Source organism: Neomonachus schauinslandi, chromosome 6, assembly GCF_002201575.2.
Source record: "Neomonachus schauinslandi chromosome 6, ASM220157v2, whole genome shotgun sequence".
In the NCBI taxonomy this organism is placed as follows: domain Eukaryota; kingdom Metazoa; phylum Chordata; class Mammalia; order Carnivora; family Phocidae; genus Neomonachus; species Neomonachus schauinslandi.
In genome coordinates this window covers 126541490-126560349 of record NC_058408.1, presented here as the reverse complement: position 1 = coordinate 126560349, position 18860 = coordinate 126541490, and the positions used below count along the sequence as shown (strand labels likewise).

The 18860-nt window shown below is 44.8% G+C and overlaps 1 protein-coding gene and 1 non-coding gene across 2 annotated transcripts; both read right to left on the bottom strand.

Annotated features, from left to right (window-relative positions):
* Positions 1-2135: 2135 nt before the first annotated feature.
* Positions 2136-5917, bottom strand: WNT8B (Wnt family member 8B). Its single transcript, XM_021700040.1, has 6 exons — positions 5908-5917; positions 5683-5716; positions 4753-4891; positions 3763-3888; positions 2888-3030; positions 2136-2681 (listed from the first exon to the last, which is right to left on the bottom strand). Coding segments are annotated over exons 1-6 (990 nt in total). The 5' UTR covers positions 5910-5917.
* A 2831-nt stretch (positions 5918-8748) lies between these two features.
* Positions 8749-8821, bottom strand: TRNAK-UUU. The gene has a single exon. It is a non-coding gene; the product is annotated as a tRNA-Lys (tRNA).
* Positions 8822-18860: the final 10039 nt, after the last annotated feature.

Genomic DNA, 18860 nt, shown 5'->3' with positions numbered 1-18860 from the left:
AGCATGACAGGTTTCAAGTACTGACCTGGAATTATCAAATATGAAGCACAATAGTTCCCTACTTTTATGCTGAGAGACCTCCTGGAGAATGCAGTTTTCCTTTACAACCCAGTAGTTTTATATTTTCTAGCTGCCTTGCCAGATTTTCTTACTGCACATTATCAAATAATTCTGCCAAGTGGGACAGCCAGGTTAATACATGCTGCTACTTGATTAGGGAAGGACAAGTTGGGAGATTCACGGGGCCCAGATCAAAGCTGAGGGAAGGAGCAAAAAAGGCCTTTTGCTGATAGAGCTGGAAATGAAGCACTAGGAGACCCTGAAGGGAAGTGTGTCCCCTGTGAGGAAGGACACGCAGCCTCTCCCCTCAGTGCGTGTTAGTTGACCAGAGGATGTATAGGGATGAGGCTCGGGGTTTGAGTCTGACCTGGCCACTGTCCCAGTTTGGAATATAAAAGGAGTCTTTCCAGTCTCCTGGGTTGGCCTCTAAAGCCTCAGCCCCTGTTACCTACTTGGAGCCACATCTCTGTGCTCTCTCCTACTCTGGGAGGTAGGATGAGGTGGTCTGGCATCTCACCAGTTCTCCTAAAGAGCTGTCCCGTGTCCAGACCCATGACCAGCTTAGGAGAAGGGAGATGGCTGGGAAGCTCCGTGGGTTACAGAGAGTCTATCAGGGATTGACTCTTCCCTTTCCAGAGCCCTCTTTCAGAAGCGAGTCCCTGCTGTACTGCTTCTGTCTCAAGTACACAAGCAGTGAGCTCTGAGCTACTGAGTGAATGTACTGAGGGAAGATTTATGTGGATGATTCACTAATTGTTGGCAGATTAGCCTCTGTCAGGCCAGCACAACTACTTAGGCCATCGGGGAAGTGAGGCTTAAGGGAGGATAGTGTTCTGGCAAGGGGGGAGGGAAGAGAGGGCCTAGACTTTATATCTTCCACCCACCCTCCCCGATGTCCCCAAGAATAAGTTCAATACCTAGAAAAGAAGGCACATATCACAGTGACTGCAATAAATTAAAGTTCAAGGTGCTGAGCTTCCAATTGGAAAGTTTCATTGCAGGAAGTTTACCTATTGAAGGCAAGTATCCAGTGCCCTGAATCCTGCCTGTTTGAGATCCAGGTTTGCAAAAAAAAAGGAAAGGTCCCAGCTTCTCCTTCCTCAAACTGGGGTCTGAATGGGAAATGGGCTTTATTTAGCTCAGTCATGGCTCAGAGAAACAAGGATCCTTCGGGAAAGGAGAAGAGGTAAATTTGGTTGCTAGGAAGAAATAGGTTAGGAGCAGGGAGAAGTTTAAGGGGTAGGAAATGACTGGTAATCTGCCCTTACATAGTTCCTAGACATTATGGGTATGCCTGGAGCACCTCGGGTGATTGTCTAGGAAGCTCACTAGGTCACTGCCTGACTGGTGAAGTCCGCTGGAGACATGGTATCAGGAGGATGAGTAGCACCCTTGGTTTCCAGCGAGTCAGCCTGCTAGGGTTCCCACTTCTTCCATCTTCAGGGCCTGCCTCTAGGAAACAAGCCCCAAAGACATGCTTTTCCCGGGGTCAGTTTTGTCACAGTTTTCTTCAGGGAAAGGGAACGAGAGAAAGCATTAGAGATTGCTGGGGTGTCTGCCAACAGTTAGCAGGGAATCAGGAGCACGGAAGGAGCTCTGCAGAAAAAAAAAGACGTGGCTATGGTAGAGACCTGGCAGCAGAAAAATGGGGGGAGGGGTGCAAGAAAATGGAAAAAAAAGAAAAGCATGGCTTTACCCTGGCCCTGCATATCCGAGAAGTGTTCTTCCACAGGCTCCATAGGCCAGGTCAGGCGTTAGGGCAGCTAGAAGGGGAGGGAGGAACGCCTATTCTCATCCTAGTCCAGGGAAGATCAATAGCTCAGAATCTCAGGACTGGGAGTTCTCAGCCCTCAGGGCGGCTGGTGAGGAGGATGCCGACGGAGTTCGAGGAGAGCTCAGAGGAATTGGGGGAAGGGGTTGGAAAGTGGCAAGCTCTGGAGAGATGGCGGCGTCTCTCCCTCTTGGGAATCCCTGGGCAGGGGAATGTTGGGGGGGGGCATTCCCTAGGTTCCTCTATTACTGGGGTCTCTAAAAGAAGCCTAGGACAAATGGGGAAAGGAGGGGGGAGGAGCCCCTCAGGCTTTTCTGCCGGCTTTGTGCGCCGCGCCCCCCCGCGGCCGCTCGGCGCGGCTGCAGAAGTACTTGGTAACGCGCCGGCGGCACTGCTCGCAGCGGACGGCGCAGCACCAGTGGAACTTGCAGTTGCAGCTGGACACGGTCTCGGCGCGGCGCTCCTCCACCGCCAGCCCGCAGTCGCCGCAGAGCCGGCGGCAGCTGCGGCGCTCCCAGCGGCCCAGGGCCCGCCCGCGCCGCAGGCACTCTCGGCCTTCGGTACCCAGCAGTCCTAGCGTTTTGTTCTCCAGGCAGTAGTCCGGGGAGTCCTCCAAGTGCACCAGCTCCCGCGTGGAGATGGAGCGGAAGGTGTCGGCGATGGCGCCTCGGCCCGCAGCACTGTTGCCGGCGCCCTGCAGCAGGTCCACCTTGAGAGCCGCGTGGTACTTCTCCTTCAGGTGCGCGCCCACCTCGCGGAACTCAGGCAGCTGCAGCCAGCAGGTCTGCGTGGTGCAGCTGCCTGACACACCGTGGCACTTACACGTGCGTTTCATGGTGCCCTTCACCGCCTGGGGAGAGAGCTGAGAGTGAGCTGGCCAGGGCCTAGGAGGTGGGGAGTCGACCACTGCGGGGGTTGTGAGGCCTCTAGCTAGTCCACATGGCTGGCCGGCCTGGTGCCTCGCTTTTCCAATCCGCCAAATGAACTGAAGAGCAGTCCGCACCTAGGGCTGGTGGATGGAGCCAGCTGCCTCACCCCAGGGGCTGCAGGACTCACCTTGCGGCCGGCCTCGTTGTTGTGCAGGTTCATGGCTGCCCGGGCATCCTGTCCTGTCTCTAGGGCATCGACGAACTGCTTGGATATTGCCTCTCCGAAGCCCACGTTGTCACTGCAGCCTCCCCACAGCCAGCCTTGGCCCCCTGGAAGAGTGCAAGGGGAGGAAAGGTCGTTGAGCAGGCGGGCTTGGGCTCCTGGACCACTGTTTCTGATTGGGTTTGGGGTTGGGCAAGTGCCCTGTCTCCAGATCAGTTTCCTCCTCGATTTGTTTAGGCCCCGTTTGCGCTTCCACTTCCAGCCTCAGCCAGTCGCCTGCTCGGGACTCCATGACCTAAGGAGTTGCAGAGTGGATTCTCTGCAAGATGCCGGCGGCTTGGCCCTCTACACGCTGTTTCTGGTCTTTGGGCAGAGTGTGTTCGTGCCTGGTGAGTGACTGACATCCACAGAATGGCCCGGAAAAGGAGAGGAAATCGGCAGCATTGAGAGGGGGGAGAGAGGCGCAATAGAAGTGATATGGACCAACCAAGTTGGAAGTTGAGCTGGAGGGCGGAGAGGATTCGAGAGGAGGACAGCGCAAAGGAAACAGGGACAAGCAATATGAATGATGTTCCCCCTATTCTGAGAGAGTAGCAGGATTGAATCCATAGGGAGTGTTGTTCCTTTATGGTGTTTAAATTAAAGAAACCCCTCACTTAGAGAAGGAGGGCCCCAAACTACATTGAGCCTGGTTTTTCACTCTAGGGTTTTGGCTTAAACTGGGCGGCCCTGATTTTCCCCAGATTTAGAAGAATACAACTCTTCTTCACCCCACGGAACTTTTCATTCGTAGTGAACTTTGCCAGCCTGCCCTGGCCACCCACGGTACCTCTACTCACCCAACTGCCCATTGCGGGAGTCGTCACAGCCGCAGTTGTCAAAGTCGCCAAGGCTGCAGTTCCTAGTCAGAGTGTACATGACCCCAGCAGAACTGATGGCGTGTACAAACGCTGTCTCCCGATTAGCTGGCAGGCAGGAACCAAAAATGGTGCGTCAGAGGCAGGGGTTGCAACTCAGAGTACCAGTCACGCTGTCTTCCTTGAACGCATCATTGCGCCCTCCTTCCCAGCTCCATCCTGTTTCCCCATCTTTATAATGTACCTTACTCTCTTCCATGGTCTGCTCCAGCCTCGGTCTCAGCGCTATGCTTCTCCCCTCCCATCTTTTCAGGTCACACATTATGACTAGGTGGCTAGATTACTGTTGACATACATGGTTCTAAAGGATTTAGGTGGCAAAGAGCCAGAGGAAGAAATGGGAAGGGAGATGAATCTGAAGGCCAGGTTGTAAAGAACCCATGCCTTTTTCTTCCTGAAATACTGAAGTCTAAGAGGCATGGGCCAGCAAATCCTGAAAAGAAAATCTGATTGGCAGCTATTTCATTTACTGGCATGGCCACTCTTTTTCTTCTCCTTGGGAATCTGGTGTCCAAGTCAGTCCCCACTTGTCCTGTACCTCTCTGCTGAGCTGCTGAAGGAAGGGGCTAAGAGGCATGAAGAATTAATACTCCTACCTACCTCCTGATGCTCTTTATATTGTGAGGAAGCCCTTAGCCAACTGGGAGGCAAAGGATATTATAGGATTAGGGGTGAGACAAGGTCCATTCATTGAGCAGTGAGGGTGTTGGGAAGAAAGAAAAAAAGCTTTATAAGTAAGAAGGAGTAGATGGAGAAGGGACAGAGAAGATCCCAGAGACAAGATCACCTGAGAGCAGAGACCAGGTGAGGACTAGGATGGGGATGTAGAAGCAGCAGGGGGCCACCCCTGCAGAGTGGGGCTCTAACCTGTGGCCAGGGGGTCCAGGGAGCTGTGGCCAAGGCTTTCCTTACCACTGCGAAGGCCACCATGGCTGGACAGCTGCAGGGCTCTCTCAGGGCAATTCCATCGGTCCCAGGCAAACTGATACTTGCATTCTTCAATACCACTCTGGGCACCAGCTGCCACACTGCTGGAATAGATCAGGTAAGCCTACAGAAACACAGGGGTCCAAATTCAGACTCCCAGCTGAACTTGGGAGGCATTTGCCCTTAAGTGGCTACACATCTCTTTTCCTGCCCACTCACCCCTCCTTCAGGAGTAGTGACAGAGTAAGCACTTTAAATATGCTGTTCCATTTAACATCACAAATAACCTTGTGAAATAGGTACCATTTGTATAGATTAGGAACCTGAGGCTCAGAGAGGTGAAGTAAAGCAGTTTGCTTAAGGTCCCACAGCTAGCCGATGGTGACAGTAGGAATGAAATTCAGTGTTACCAGACTCTAGACCTCACTAGCCTTTATTCACTATACTATTCTGCCTCTCCAAAATGAGCCCAAATTACATAATTCATGGATTTTCAGCTGTTCTCATCCTATTACTGTCTTAGAAAAGAACATTTGGGGGCTGGAACTGTCCTTAGAGATCATGGAGTACAATGTCAGCATTTTAAAGATGGAGAACTGTGTCCTACCACTGCACCTAGAAGGACGTGTGGCTGCAACCTGACACCTGGGAAAGGCTCTTGACTTTTGTGGCTCTGGAACTTCTGGCCATAAATTCAGAATCAATACTCCTGAGTTCTTGCCTTTGTCCTGACACTAGTTTGCTGTGTTCTTTTGGGTGTGTCCCTAACCCTCTCTGCGCCACGGTTTTTCCTTCCATAATATACACAGCTAATAAAAAATGTGGATATAATGAAAAGAAATTGACATGTATAGTCTTCAATCAAGAGACTAAGATTAGTGAAATCCAAATAAGTCAAAGGACATTTTTTCTTACCTTTGGACCAGTCATCAGGAAATTGTTCACTGACCTAGAAGAGAGAAAAACCACAGAACGTAATGAAGATATACCAACTCATTTCTGTTGCCAAGCATTATAAGGATTACCTCAGCAAACATAATTGATAGGAAGAAATGAAAATGGTTTTGCCAACAAAAAATTATGCATAAGGAATCTATTAAAGATAATTTATCTAATAGAATATGTACAAAAGGAGCTAACATTAGGGCGCCTGGGTGGCTCAGTCAGTTAAACGTCCGACTCTTGATCTCAGCTCAGGTCTTGATCTCAGCATCGTGATTCAGTCCCCACACTGGGCTCCATGCTGGGCGTGGAGCCTACTTAAAAAAAAAAAAAAAAAAGGAGCTAACATTATGCTTTCTTTTGATTTTTAAAATTTCAAATACCGAAAATGTTGGGAGTAATATTTGATTATTATTTTGCCATGGAGTGGGGAGAGCATTAACTCACTACTGTGAACCAACACTCTACTGTGAGAATTTTACATGTTGATCTTGTTAAATTCTTACTCTCTTGGCCATTATTATCCCTATTTTTTACATAGGGAACCTGAGACTCAAAAAGGTAAATATATTGTTCAGGCTAACCTAGATAATAAGTGATTGAAGCAGGATTGAATCCAAGTCCATCAGACTCCATAGAACTCGATAGTTCTCTAATCAGAAAGAGGTAAATAGTAGAGTGTCTTTCTAGGACCTGAGTCATAATTAAATTCCAAAAATAAATAATCTGACTCTGGAAAATAGTTTGGCCATTTCTTTCAAAACTGAAATAAATGGACTTGCCATTCAACTTAGCAGTTCCACTCTTGGGCATTTATCCCAGAGAAATGAAGATTTATCTTTACTCAGGAACTTGTACATGGATGCTTATAACAATTTATTCATAATACCCCCAAACTGGAAACTACTCAAATACCTTTCCAAGGGTAAGTGGATAAAATAACTGTGGTACATCCATGCCACGGAGCATTACTCAGTGGTAAAAAGGAATGAACTAATTGATACACTCAATAACGTGGATGAACCTCAAGGACATTATACAAAGTGATCAAAGCCAATCTCAAAAGGATACATACTTTGGGGCACCTGAGTGGCTCTGTTGGTTAAGCATCGGACTCGGACTCAATTTCTGCTCAGGTCATGATCTCAAGGTCGTGAGATCAAGCCCAGTGTCAGGCTCCCCACTGGGCATGGAGCCTGCTTAGGATTCTCTCTCTTCCTCTCCCCCACTCATGCTCTATCTCTCTCTGTCTCTCTCTCTCAAAAAAAAAAAAAAAGGATACATACTTCATGATTTCATTTATGTAACAATTGTGAAATACGTAATTACAGAGCTGGATAATAGATTAATGGTTGCCAGGGGCTAGGGATAGGGGATGTGTGTGGCTGTAATGGGGTAACACCAAGAGTCTTGCTCTGGCTCACAGAGGCAATCTTTATGTTAGGCATAATTTGCAAAGACTTTTGGACATGACCAGGCCAGACAGAGGCTAGTTCCCATTCAGAGGATAGACAGTATCAGGAAAGAAAACAGCAACAAAACAAAAATCAAGTGGCAGACAAAAGAGAAAGCTTTGCCATGAGCCTGGGTGAAGAGACACACTGTGAGAGGATACTAAGTTGGAATCACAGGGAACCATGGGCCGGGGGGAGCGGGGTGGGGGCAGATAATAGAGGATTCTTTTCTCAAGATCCTACAATATGTAGGGCGCCTGGGTGGCTCAGTCGGTTAGGCGACTGCCTTCGGCTCAGGTCATGATCCTGGAGTCCCTGGATCGAGTCCCGCATCGGGCTCCCTGCTCGGCAGGGAGTCTGCTTCTCCCTCTGACCCTCCCCCCTCTCATGTGCTCTCTCTCTCTCTCTGTCAAATAATAAATAAAATCTTTAAAAAAAAAAAAAAGATCCTACAATATGTAAAAATTTGTATGATATGCTGGTTGGGCCGAAATGATTAATCAATTAGATTTAATTGAACACCTGCCATGGGACAAGACTGTAGGCCTTGTGTGGACATTTCCATTAATTAATGTTTGTTAACCCCGGAGTTATCTGCAGACATATTCAAACCGTTAGGGCTGGCTTCCTCATATCTAGACCATCCAGTATTAAGAAAAGACTTGGGATAGGTATTAACTAGACTTATTGTAATGATCATTTTGCAGCATGTTCATATATCAAATCATTCTGTTGTATACTTGAAACTAATGTTATATGCTGACTATATCTCAATTAAAAAAAAAAAAAGACTGTGTGTCCTTGTGAACACCAAAGGAGGAGGATCTTGTTCTTAATGAGACAATGGCAAGATTTTTTATTAGGGAGTAAAATATAATATGGGTTATAGAAAGCATAGTTAGTGTGATGTTAGAAAGTGTAAAGAGAGCCAGAGAGGAAGGAATTTAAGTGTTTGTATGGGTATTACCTAGGGACAATTATGTGACTGGAGGCAAAATGCTAATAAACAGTAGAAGATATAAAATGTGTTTACCAAGTGGAGGCAGCTCAATAGAACATGGTACAATCAGCATGCTCCTAGACGAAGTACAAGCTTCCCATCCCCCATATGGACAGTTGCTGAAGATACTACCTAGACTGAGTGTCATTCAAAAGGCTTGTGCCTTACCCTCGCAACAATTCTCAGACCTTTTCTTGAACTCCAGACTTGCATATCCAACTATATTCTTGACATCTCCACTACAATGTTTGATGGGCATCTCAAACTTAATACATCCAAAACTTAACTCCTGATCTTTGCTGCCACCATCCCAAACCTGTTCCTTCTGTAGTCTTCCCCACTTAGGTAAAGGACAGTTCCTCCTTCTAGTTGTCAGACAACAATCTTGGAATCATCTTTGACTCCTTTCTTTCTCTCACATCCCATATTCATTCTGTCATCAAATCCTGCCAACTCCGGCTCAAATTATATTCAGACTCTAATCAGTTCTCAGCACCGTCACTGCTATCACTGGGTCCAAGCTATCATTGTCTCTTGCCTGGATTATGGTTTTGTTTTTAAGATTTTACTTTTAAGCAATCTCTACACCCAGTGTGGGGCTTGAACTCACAACCCCGAGATCAAAAGTCTCATGCTCTACCAATTGAGCCAGCCAGGCACCCCGTTGCCTGGATTATTGTTAAAGCCTACTGACTGAGCTCCTCGCTTCCACCCTTATTCTCCCATATATTAGTCTCAAAATGATTGGTCCATTGAAAGATCAGTCCCTTTAAAATATAGATCAGGGGCACCTGGGTGGCCTCAGTCGGTTGAACATCCAACTCTTGCTTTCCACTCTGGTCATGATCTCCTGTGTCATGAGACCGAGCCCCATGTCAGGCTCCACGCTTAGTGGGGAGTCTGCTTGAAGATTCTCTCTCCACCCCTCCCTCCACCCTCTCAAATAAATAAATAAATCTTTAAAAAAATAAAGTGTAAATCAAATTTTGCTACTTTCTCCTCAAAATCTTTTTTTTTTTTTTTAAGATTTTATTTATTTATTTGAGAGAGAGAGAATGAGAGACAGAGAGCATGAGAGGGAGGAGGGTCAGAGGGAGAAGCAGACCCCCCGCTGAGCAGGGAGCCCGATGCGGGACTCGATCCCGGGACTCCAGGATCATGACCTGAGCCGAAGGCAGTCGCTTAACCAACTGAGCCACCCAGGCGCCCTCTCCTCAAAATCTTCTAATGATTTCCTATTTCACATAGAGCAGAAGCCAAACTCTTATCATGGTTTATAAAATCCTATACAATCTGGCCTCCGTTAATGCCTAATCTCGTACTACTCTCCCCTTACTTACTCTGCTCCAGCCACACTGGTCTCCTTGTTGTTCCTCCAACACACAAGGCACTCTCCAGTCTCTGGGCCATTGCACCTGCTGTTCTTTCTGCCCGGAATGCTTTTTACTCAGATATCCACATAGTTTGTTCCTTCACCTGCATTCGTCCTTTAAATCCAGTGTGTCATTCTCCCTAAAGCTTTCTTTGGTCATCCTATTTAAAATGACAACTCCCCCATCTTTCTCTGCTTCATAAGATGTATGATTCTATTTATACAAAATGTTCAGAATAGTCAATTCCGTATAAACATTTTACTTATTTTTAAGTATCTAGTTCAAAAGCCACAACCAGCATTTCTTGAAGACTCACAGCAACTTTCTTCCGCCTTGTATTAAGGTTTCCTTTTATTCCCTACTACTTGACTATTAGTAAGGATTGCCTTAGTTTTCCTTGTATCACTTTCCAGCTCCCACTACAATACTTTGAACAGAATAAGTGCTCTTTAAAAATGGATTGGACTAAAGGGTTTCGAAAAAAGGATGGAAGGATCATCAGAATGAACAGAAAATTGTAGGATAATAAGGACTGAAAAAGACCTGGGGAAGGATATGAGAAGGAAGTCTGGCAAGCCAGTGCTCCCACTAATTTTCTAACATTGTGAGCAGACGACCGTGCTACGTTAGCAAATGATCATACCGCAGGAGGAACAGACAGGGAACACTAAGCATATGTACACAAAGGTTGGTGTTATAATCAAAAGTTTTAGCAAAGTCAATCTGACACACTTCATGTTATGTATAATTGTTATTGTGCTTTATAGTAATTAGACATGTGGTAAGCAATTTGCATAAATAACTGCAGTTAGTTTTGTTTTTATACTGCCAAATAAAAATTTTGTAATTGTTTCTCCTTTGGACAGTCTTCCAGTATATATACTGACACCATTTAAAATTTAATTTACATCACACAGTAATAGCTGACATTTATCATGTCTCTTCTAAAGGAGTGCTATACCTGTATCATTTTTAATTTCCATGGCAACCCCATGGGATAGGTACTGTACTATTTACTGAATGTTTACCTGGTGCACACAAAATACTTCAAGTGCTTTCTTTACATGTTTCAAGCTCATATAATTGTCACAACAACTGCATAAGGTAGAAACTATAATGTCTTCCATTTTACAGAAGCAGAAACTGAAACATACAGTGGTTAGCCAGGATCACACAGCTAGTTAAGTGGTAAAGCCAGGATTGGAACCTAGTCAGTGTGATTCTGGAGCACGTATTCCTTCACTGCTATGCTTCTCTGTAACCCATATTTCTCTTGCTCTTATTCCCACCTGCTAATTCAGGACTCCTGATCCCCCAAAAGTTCGTGAGCAGTATTTCTTGGAGGTCTTAGTGATGTTTTGCACACACTCATAAACAAGCTCAGTTAACTATCACATTGTCTCTGCTGCTCTTCCATTCTTCCATTGCTCCAACCCTCCCTCTGTTTGTATGTCCACCAGGCACCCATATCTGCCGGGCCTGGCCTCTGCTTTATCTGGGTAGCACCACATCCCCTGGGCATATTTTGCGGAGGACTGTTGCTGCTTAGACTGGGTTCAATGCATAAAAAAGTAGGAATCTACCACACTAATTCAGGATGTTAATAATGGGGGAAATTGTGCGTGGGGGAAGGGGGGAGTTTATGGGAACTCTATACTTTCTGTTCAAGTTCCCTGTGAATCTAAAACTTCTTTTAAAGCAACTATTAATTTTTTTAAAATACAGGGACAAATGTCTTTTAATCCATTTTAGGGTTTTGCTTTTTCCATTTATGTATCAAAACTGCCATTTGTATACACGGTCTTACAGGGTTTTAGTAAAACAGTTCTTTCAGGTTTTGCCTGTAACATGACCTCCTAGTCACCCTCCAACCTCCTTCATTGGACTGAAGGGCTTGCTAACACATTCCAGTGACAAGCTTCATTGCTGGGATCTTCTCGATTCCCTTCCCTTAGAGCAAAGGCTATCCTGGGAAGACTCCAAGTTATTTAGATAAATTTCTGGAGTCTTCAGCCCTGCCAATTCTCCTGACCTGTCCATATGTGCAGAATTCAAGTGGTGGGCCCAGCCTGGAGCCCCTTCAAAAGGTGCCATCCTCACAAAGAAATGGGCGATTAAGAAAAGTATCAACTAGAGTTTCTCTAGTGTTTTGTTGATACCTTTCCTGGGCTCAGCTTTCAGTGACCTCCTGCTAAAAGTGCCTTTGTCCCCCCAAGAGCAATATCCTTGGCCTTGGCACACTGGCTATTATTGATTCACCCACACTGGACCTCCTGCATCCCTATAACAACTCCCTCAAGAATAAGCACCAGTGCACTTTCTGATTTAGGAAAGACTCTTTATTACCTTGGGAGCTGGCAGTTTCCATTGGCTCAAAAGCAAATAGATGGGGCTCTCCTGCCAGATAAGCAGATAATTCTTCAATGAGATTCTGACTGAAACTAGCCCTGCCTCTATCTCCGGATGCCCAAAGAAGGTGGCTTTGGTGAAAGCATCTCCCCAGATCTGCTTGTGGCCTTCCCGTGAGTCCCAGTGGTGAAGGGTATAAGCAACAACCATGCTCCACCAATTCCCTTTAACTGTCAGGTGGCCTAGTGCCTGGCCTAGACAGGACTGGATTCTTCTACCTCCTGTCTCCTGGTGCCGGTCTTGCTCTGACTTTTTTTTGAAGTGTTCCATTAGTCTAGGACAATGGAGTGCAAACTTTAGTGTTGTATGTAAAACTGGGAAGTCTGAATAAGCTTTATGGAAGAAGTACTATGGTTACAAGATGTTAACACTGGGGAAGGCTGGGGAAAGGGTGCATAGGACTTCCCTCTATGGTTCTTTGCAAACTTCTGTAAATCTGTAAAATGTTATTTATATAAAAATAAATTGATAGGGGCACCTGGGTGGCTCAGTCGGTTAAGCATCTGCCTTCAGCTCAGGTCATGGTCCCAGGGTCCTGGGATCGAGCCCCGCATTGGGCTCCCTGCTCAGCGGGGAACCTGCTTCTTACTCTCCCTCTGCCTGCCGCTCCCCCTGCTTGTGCTTTCTCTCTCTCCCTCTCTATCAAATAAATCTTTTAAAAATACATTTATAATTTAAATATATAAAATATAAATATATAAAAATATATAAAAATTAAATGTTACATGCATACATACATACATGATCTGGAATGCCAGAGATCTGGAGAATAGACTTCAGTGTGGGCATTTGAAAATTAATCCACACAGATTAGCTAGTAGAGTCCGTAAGGAATCCTCTGGGGAGTTTATTGAACATGAAGATTCTTGGGCCCCAGTTCCAGAGACTCTTGTTGAGCAGTGGTGATGAGTGGAATAGATGGTAGGAATCTGTCTGCACACATTCCTAAGATGACCCTCAGAGTCCACTTTGAGAAGCACTGGTCCGGGGGGAGAACAGGCATCTAATACCGAAGCAATAATTTGAGGACTTGGAAAGCTTAAAGTATTGCTTCAGTCTTCTAGACAAGGGCTGCTCCAACTGTAACAGTAACAGACTGGTGGACATGCTCTCGTTTTGTTTCTGGATGGAGGACCTTCTGGTTTCGGTAGCGCTCACAGTGCTCTCTGGTCACTGCCTTGAGGGGCTGGGTCTCTGACTGCACTGAGCATTAAAATCACGGGGATCTCTTTCCTTCCCTGCAGTTTTTCTTGGTACTGTAGTGTTTTATTTTTCCCCCTAGCAATTGTAACTGACTTGTTTATGCTTACCTTTGTCATACCAGGCACAAAATATTTTGGGCGGTGGAATGTGCCCACGAGCATTCTGAATGTTTGTCTAGGGGCCATCTGTCCTCTAGGAAACATGCTAACTACCTCCATTCATGGAAGTCTTCAATGCCATAGCTCTGATTTTATATTCTTAGACCACCTCCACGTCCTTGTCATCAACCCACTGTCATCAATGAGTCTGTAAGTCAGTCTTTATTTTGTACTTTTTCCTATAAGCTTCTAATGCCATGTCATCCTTCTCCCAAGTTAATTTACCAACAGTAAGAATTGGGAGAGCAATAATCTCTCTCTCTCCATCATTCCTTCTCAGCTCTCACAATAATGTTTCACCATACCTTCTGCTGTCACTTGCCCCCGTCTAGGCTGATGAGCTAAATCATGTCCTCTTGTCCCATTTTCACTGCCTTCTGCCCAGCTCCCCTACTGTCAACATTTACAAGTCCTTTCCCTTTCATTTCAATGGGTGTCTAAGTCCTTACTAGTCTCCTAATTACTAAATATTTTTTTTCAGTTCTTGTTAAACAACCATTCAGATACAGATGCATTTGTAGTTTTGAAGCTATGGGTAATGCTAGAGCAGAGTCCTGAGGACTTTCTATCATTTTCCCATTGCTTCTCTGCCCTATAGATCTAACCTTGCAACACCTCAGTGGCTCTAATCAGCCACGATCTAACCACAATTCAAAATTCTTTGATCTAGGGCACTGTAAATCCTCAAACACCCACAGCTTTCAGCATTGTGCAGCTTCTCTCGTGAGCTATATTGCCTCCTGAATTGCCTATTTCATAATCAGCCTGATCACCAGCAAAAATTTTTCCCAGGGAGCTGGGACAGGAGGGGAGGGACTTTGGATCAACCCAAATACAAATGCCATAGCTTCTCTTTTAGCTCTTGGAAAGTCTCCAAGTTTCTTTTGTTTCTTTGTGTTTTCTTACCTAACATTTATGATCCATAGATCCATACACCCTAATTTTAAAGCCCCTCTTCATGTGATACCATTTGAAGAAATTTATTTTACCACCATAGGAAGTTCACAGAAAATTGCAAGTTCCCACTCTCTGGTAGTTACGTCTAATTGTGGATGAGCAGTTTAAACCACTATCCAATTAGTTTCAACAATTTCTTCCCATTTGGGGGAGTTTTCCAAAGTAGTGTAGCCCGTGAGGCTGTCTGTTGCACATCACACTGTGTACTTAGCAGTTCAGCAGCTGTGGTGAGAACACATGCCTGATTCTATATGGTCTGGGGCACAGATGGACACAGGAGCAGCAGTACCAAACACTATGCTGTCTTCAGACTTACTTCTTCCTTTGCATGGCCAGGACCTTGTTACGAGGTCGAGTTCATGTGCTGGACTCCATCTCCCCTGAGTATGAGAGTCCTTTCCCGGTGAAGAATTCAGTCCCATGCAGCAAGCTTCTTACAGGCCAGCACTACTTTGCCAAGTGCGCTCTGATACACTTGAATCCCAATGGTTAACGTAGTAGCTTAGATTGAAGCTAGGATTCCCTTTTTGCCTTCCCCACACATGTGTATATATATTTTTAAACCTGTGTAGTTTTGTGGGGGTTTTTTTAGATTTTATGTATTTATTTGAGAGAGCACGAGCAGGGGTGAGAGGGAGAGGGAGAAGCAGACTCCCCACTGAGCAGGGAGTTCGATGTGGGGCTCCATCCCAGGACCCTGAGGTCACGACCTGAGCCGAAGGCAGACTGAGCCACCCAGGTGCCCCCCTTCCCCACATATTTTTAAAAAGCAAAATTCTGAATGTGAGTCTCCAGAATTTAGTGTTTTCCTCTCAGGGCCCAAAACTTTCATCTCAATGTACTCTGATACCCTCGTTTATTTGGCACCCACCCCCTTCACTTTCCTCACAAGTCTTTGAATAATAGGTTTGACTTCTCCCTACCCTTTAATCCCATCTTTCGAGGTCCATAAAAAGTCTCTGAAGCTCTAGCTGGCCTATTTCAGGAGAGACCATTTGATTACAAATTGGGGGGATAGCCCAGGGAAACAGAGAAGTGGCAGGGAATGAATGCAGATGCAGATCTCTGTCTGGTGATCTAGCACAGAGAGAGAATGGGAAAGGAGTGAACAGGTTAAGGGGAGGATCCAGAGTAGGGGAGCCGCCTGGAGCTGTAGCTAGAAGGTACACCAGGGAAGCAGCTTCTCTTTGAATGAATGTGTGACAGCCAGCTTTTCACCTCCTAGAACTCACAAGATGTCTCCGGCCAGGGAGAGCCCAAAGACGGTTCTTTCTGAGCAAGTCTCCGTATGATTCTCTCCGTCCTTTACAGCATCTGACCCACAGGACACATGCTCACCAGCACACGCGGAGATATGCACACACACAGTGACACAGAAGGCAAGCTTTACGAATGACTGTGAAAGAATATCCCATAGGCCCGAAGTTTTTCACTACCCCCTCTGACAATACCCAAGGATATTTAAACTAGGAGCATTTTGCTGTACAATTAGAAAGAATTAAATTTAAGATGCAAACATTTTTTAAGGCGTGAACAGCATGACTAATTCTTTTCCATTGTAAAGTCCAAATAATTGAGATCAGGCTCTTTCCCATTTAGCTAGGGGAAGGGATTAGAAAGTAGAAGGCACAGATATCTGAAGTCTTGAAGGGAAGAGAAATATCCAGAATTTCAAAGACATGTTGCCTTCTACTTAAAAATCTGTCCGGAAGGGACAAAGGTGATCTTAGTGGAGAGATCTATTTCAGTAGGAGCAGAGGAACAGAAGCAAGGTTACAGCAAACGAGCAGTTATGAAATGAAAGCCGCCAGTGAAGACTCACTGAGGGAGGATGGCATTAAAAGGAAAGACAGACATGATTGCAGTGCAGACTGGGGCCAAGTGAAGGTTTTTTCCAAGATAAGTATAAAAAAAAAATTAAGGAACGTGTTGTTTTTGTCCTATTCCCATACCTATGTCTCTTTCTTCCAAAGGAATTCAGGCCTATAAATAATTCTCAAACTGTTTTTCACAAATGTAAATTTTCCATATTATAATGCAGTGCCCTAAAACGTACGAAAAAGAAAAGTCTTATAAACCACTTAGCTAAAAAAAAAGCTAAACAGATGCATCAGTTTTAGTAGAAGTCATATTAAAATTTATAATAAAGTCCCACATTATCTCAAATCCAGCCCATGCCAAATAATTCCTGGCAAAGACCATACAGTAGCCGATGGGACAACTGTGTATTATAGGTCTCTGCAAAACAATCCCAGGCAGATTCTTTCCCGAGCAAATCACAAATTTTCAAGGGACAGTCTTTTCCTCTGAAACTAAAACGTCAAGTGTATTCCAGGATATTTTATAAAGTGATAGGCTGTCCTTCCTTGTCCTTATTTCCTTCCTTCTTTATGTATTGTGGCAAACTCTGCTGAGAAACGCTGAGCTACAAAAAAGCACTTCAACACTTAGCATTTAAATGAGGACTCTAACTGGGAATAAGCTGTATTCTTTCTCTGTTCTGTGGCCTCCAAGCAAAAGCTGCTAAGGAACAGCCCAAGCCACTGTTCCCAGAAAGCCTGGGATTACAGGAACCTCTTCCAGGATCGTTATGGAGGCAGAGAATTTTGTTTTGTTTGTTGATTTTGTTACTTTTGTCCCTGTAGTATAGGGTTTAGAAAATGTTCATGTTCTCAACTGCACTGATGAATACAATACCAGTTGATTTCAGGATCAAGAAGGTAGGTGTAGGGGCGCCTGGGTGGCTCAGTCGTTAAGCATCAGCCTTCGGCTCAGGTCATGATCCCAGGATCCTGGGATCGAGCCCCGTGTCGGGCTCCCCGCTCGGTGGGAAGTCTGCTTCTCCCTCTCCCACTCCCCCTGCTTGTGTTCCTGCTCTCGCTATCTCTCTCTCTCTGTCAAATAAATAAATAAAATCTTTAAAAAAAAAAAAAAAAAAAAGAAGGTAGGTGTATATAGTAACTCTAAGAATTATCCTACAGAGCAACTAGGTGAAGAGTTCAAGCTGAGAAATTTGACAAGTTTTGGCACTTTAGTGTCATTTTTTACTATTTAATGGAACTGAATCTAAATAGATGGTAAAAATGTTCTGTCCTCAATCCAATCCAACTATCTACTTCTGCTGCCTTTGCTAATCAGCCACAGCTCAAACAGAAATAAACTCAAATATGTATTTGAATGAATTTTCTCTTTTTACTAATTTTTATTTTTGATTTTTCTCCCCAAGGGCAGTTGGTCACATCTGTATGTTCTCCAAGATTCACTCTAGTCACTGGCTCTAGATCTCTCAGAGGCAGGATAGGAGATTTTTTTTCCTATTGCTCCTCTTCCAATTTTGAACCATGGTAGTATTTAGAAGATTTAGACAAAGAGATATATGCAGTTGAAAATGTGACAGAAGGTACAGATGAAGCAAGATAAGCTAGTGGTTGATAACTATTGAAGCAGAGTTTGGGTGGTTCATTAGATACTGTTCTCTCTCTCTTTGTTGAAAAAATGAAACTTTCCATAACATAAAATTAAACAATACACTACTTCTGAACCAATAATTTATGCAGTGTAGGCTCCACCAGACACCTTGGATTAACGTGAAGAAATGTCAGACAGGATAATTTGGTTCTCTATTTATTATCCTGGCTTCTGGTGTGGAGTGGAATCTTTCAAGTCAGGTACGGTGAGCCTGAAGAGCTTGAGTAAAGGAAAAGGACTGAGATTTATGGCAGCAAAAGAGAATTAGTTTTGAATGAAGAGGAAATCTCTCATAAGGCAGAATATTTAAGCTTGGCCTATAAAGCCTAAGAATTTCATCTATGGAGTTGTACAGAAAGACTGAACTACTGGCCCACTTACAGGGCCTCATGGAGATGACCGGAACACAGCCTCATACTGTGCTGGTTCCAGAGGATGCTGAAGTTGGGGAAACAACCAAAAGTGAATTTGGACTGGTCAGGTAATGGTGAATTTAAGTGATCCCCTTATGGTCTGATTGCTCTTGGCTTAGAGATAACTCTGACCTAAGAAGCATACAGAGAAATGATATGATCAATAACCAGAGCCTACAATAAAGATTGAGAAAAACAAGCCATAAAAGTTTGGCTTATAATGAGACTAGAGAATCTGTCCAAAGTGAATGGTGGTTTCTTTTGAGAGGCCCTCCGAGTGTAGATATATTTCAATGGGAGGCAATGGGGAATGTTATTTATGTGAACCGAGCTCAGTTTCCCCCAGGCTAGTCTTTTACTTAGGATAAAAAATCTGCTTTCTGCAAAGTGAGGGTTTATCCTAAGAAAAATTATATTGATCTCTCTCTCCTAGCCCTATGAATTCTCCTCTGCCTTTCTGATGGAGATAGAACAGAGTTCTTTCCTTCTTTTTCTTTCTTTCTTTTTAAAGATTTTATTTATGTATTTGAGAGAGAGAGAGAGAGCATAGAGGGAGAGGTAGAAGCAGACTCCCTGATGAGCAGAGAACCCAGTGCGGGACTCAGGACCCTGAGATCATGACCTGAGCCAAAGGCAGACGCCCAACCGACTGAGCCACTCAGGTGCCCCTCTTTCTTTCTTTCTTTCTTTCTTTCTTTCTTTCTTTCTTTCTTTCT

Excerpts from the sequence above, each read along its gene's own strand:
- WNT8B (XM_021700040.1), bottom strand. Across the intron at positions 3,889-4,752 it reads CCATGGTGGCCTTCGCAGTG|CTAATCGGGAGACAGCGTTT; the intron begins GTAAGGAAAGCC and ends CCTGCCTGCCAG. Across the intron at positions 2,682-2,887 it reads ACAACGAGGCCGGCCGCAAG|GCGGTGAAGGGCACCATGAA; the intron begins GTGAGTCCTGCA and ends CTCTCTCCCCAG.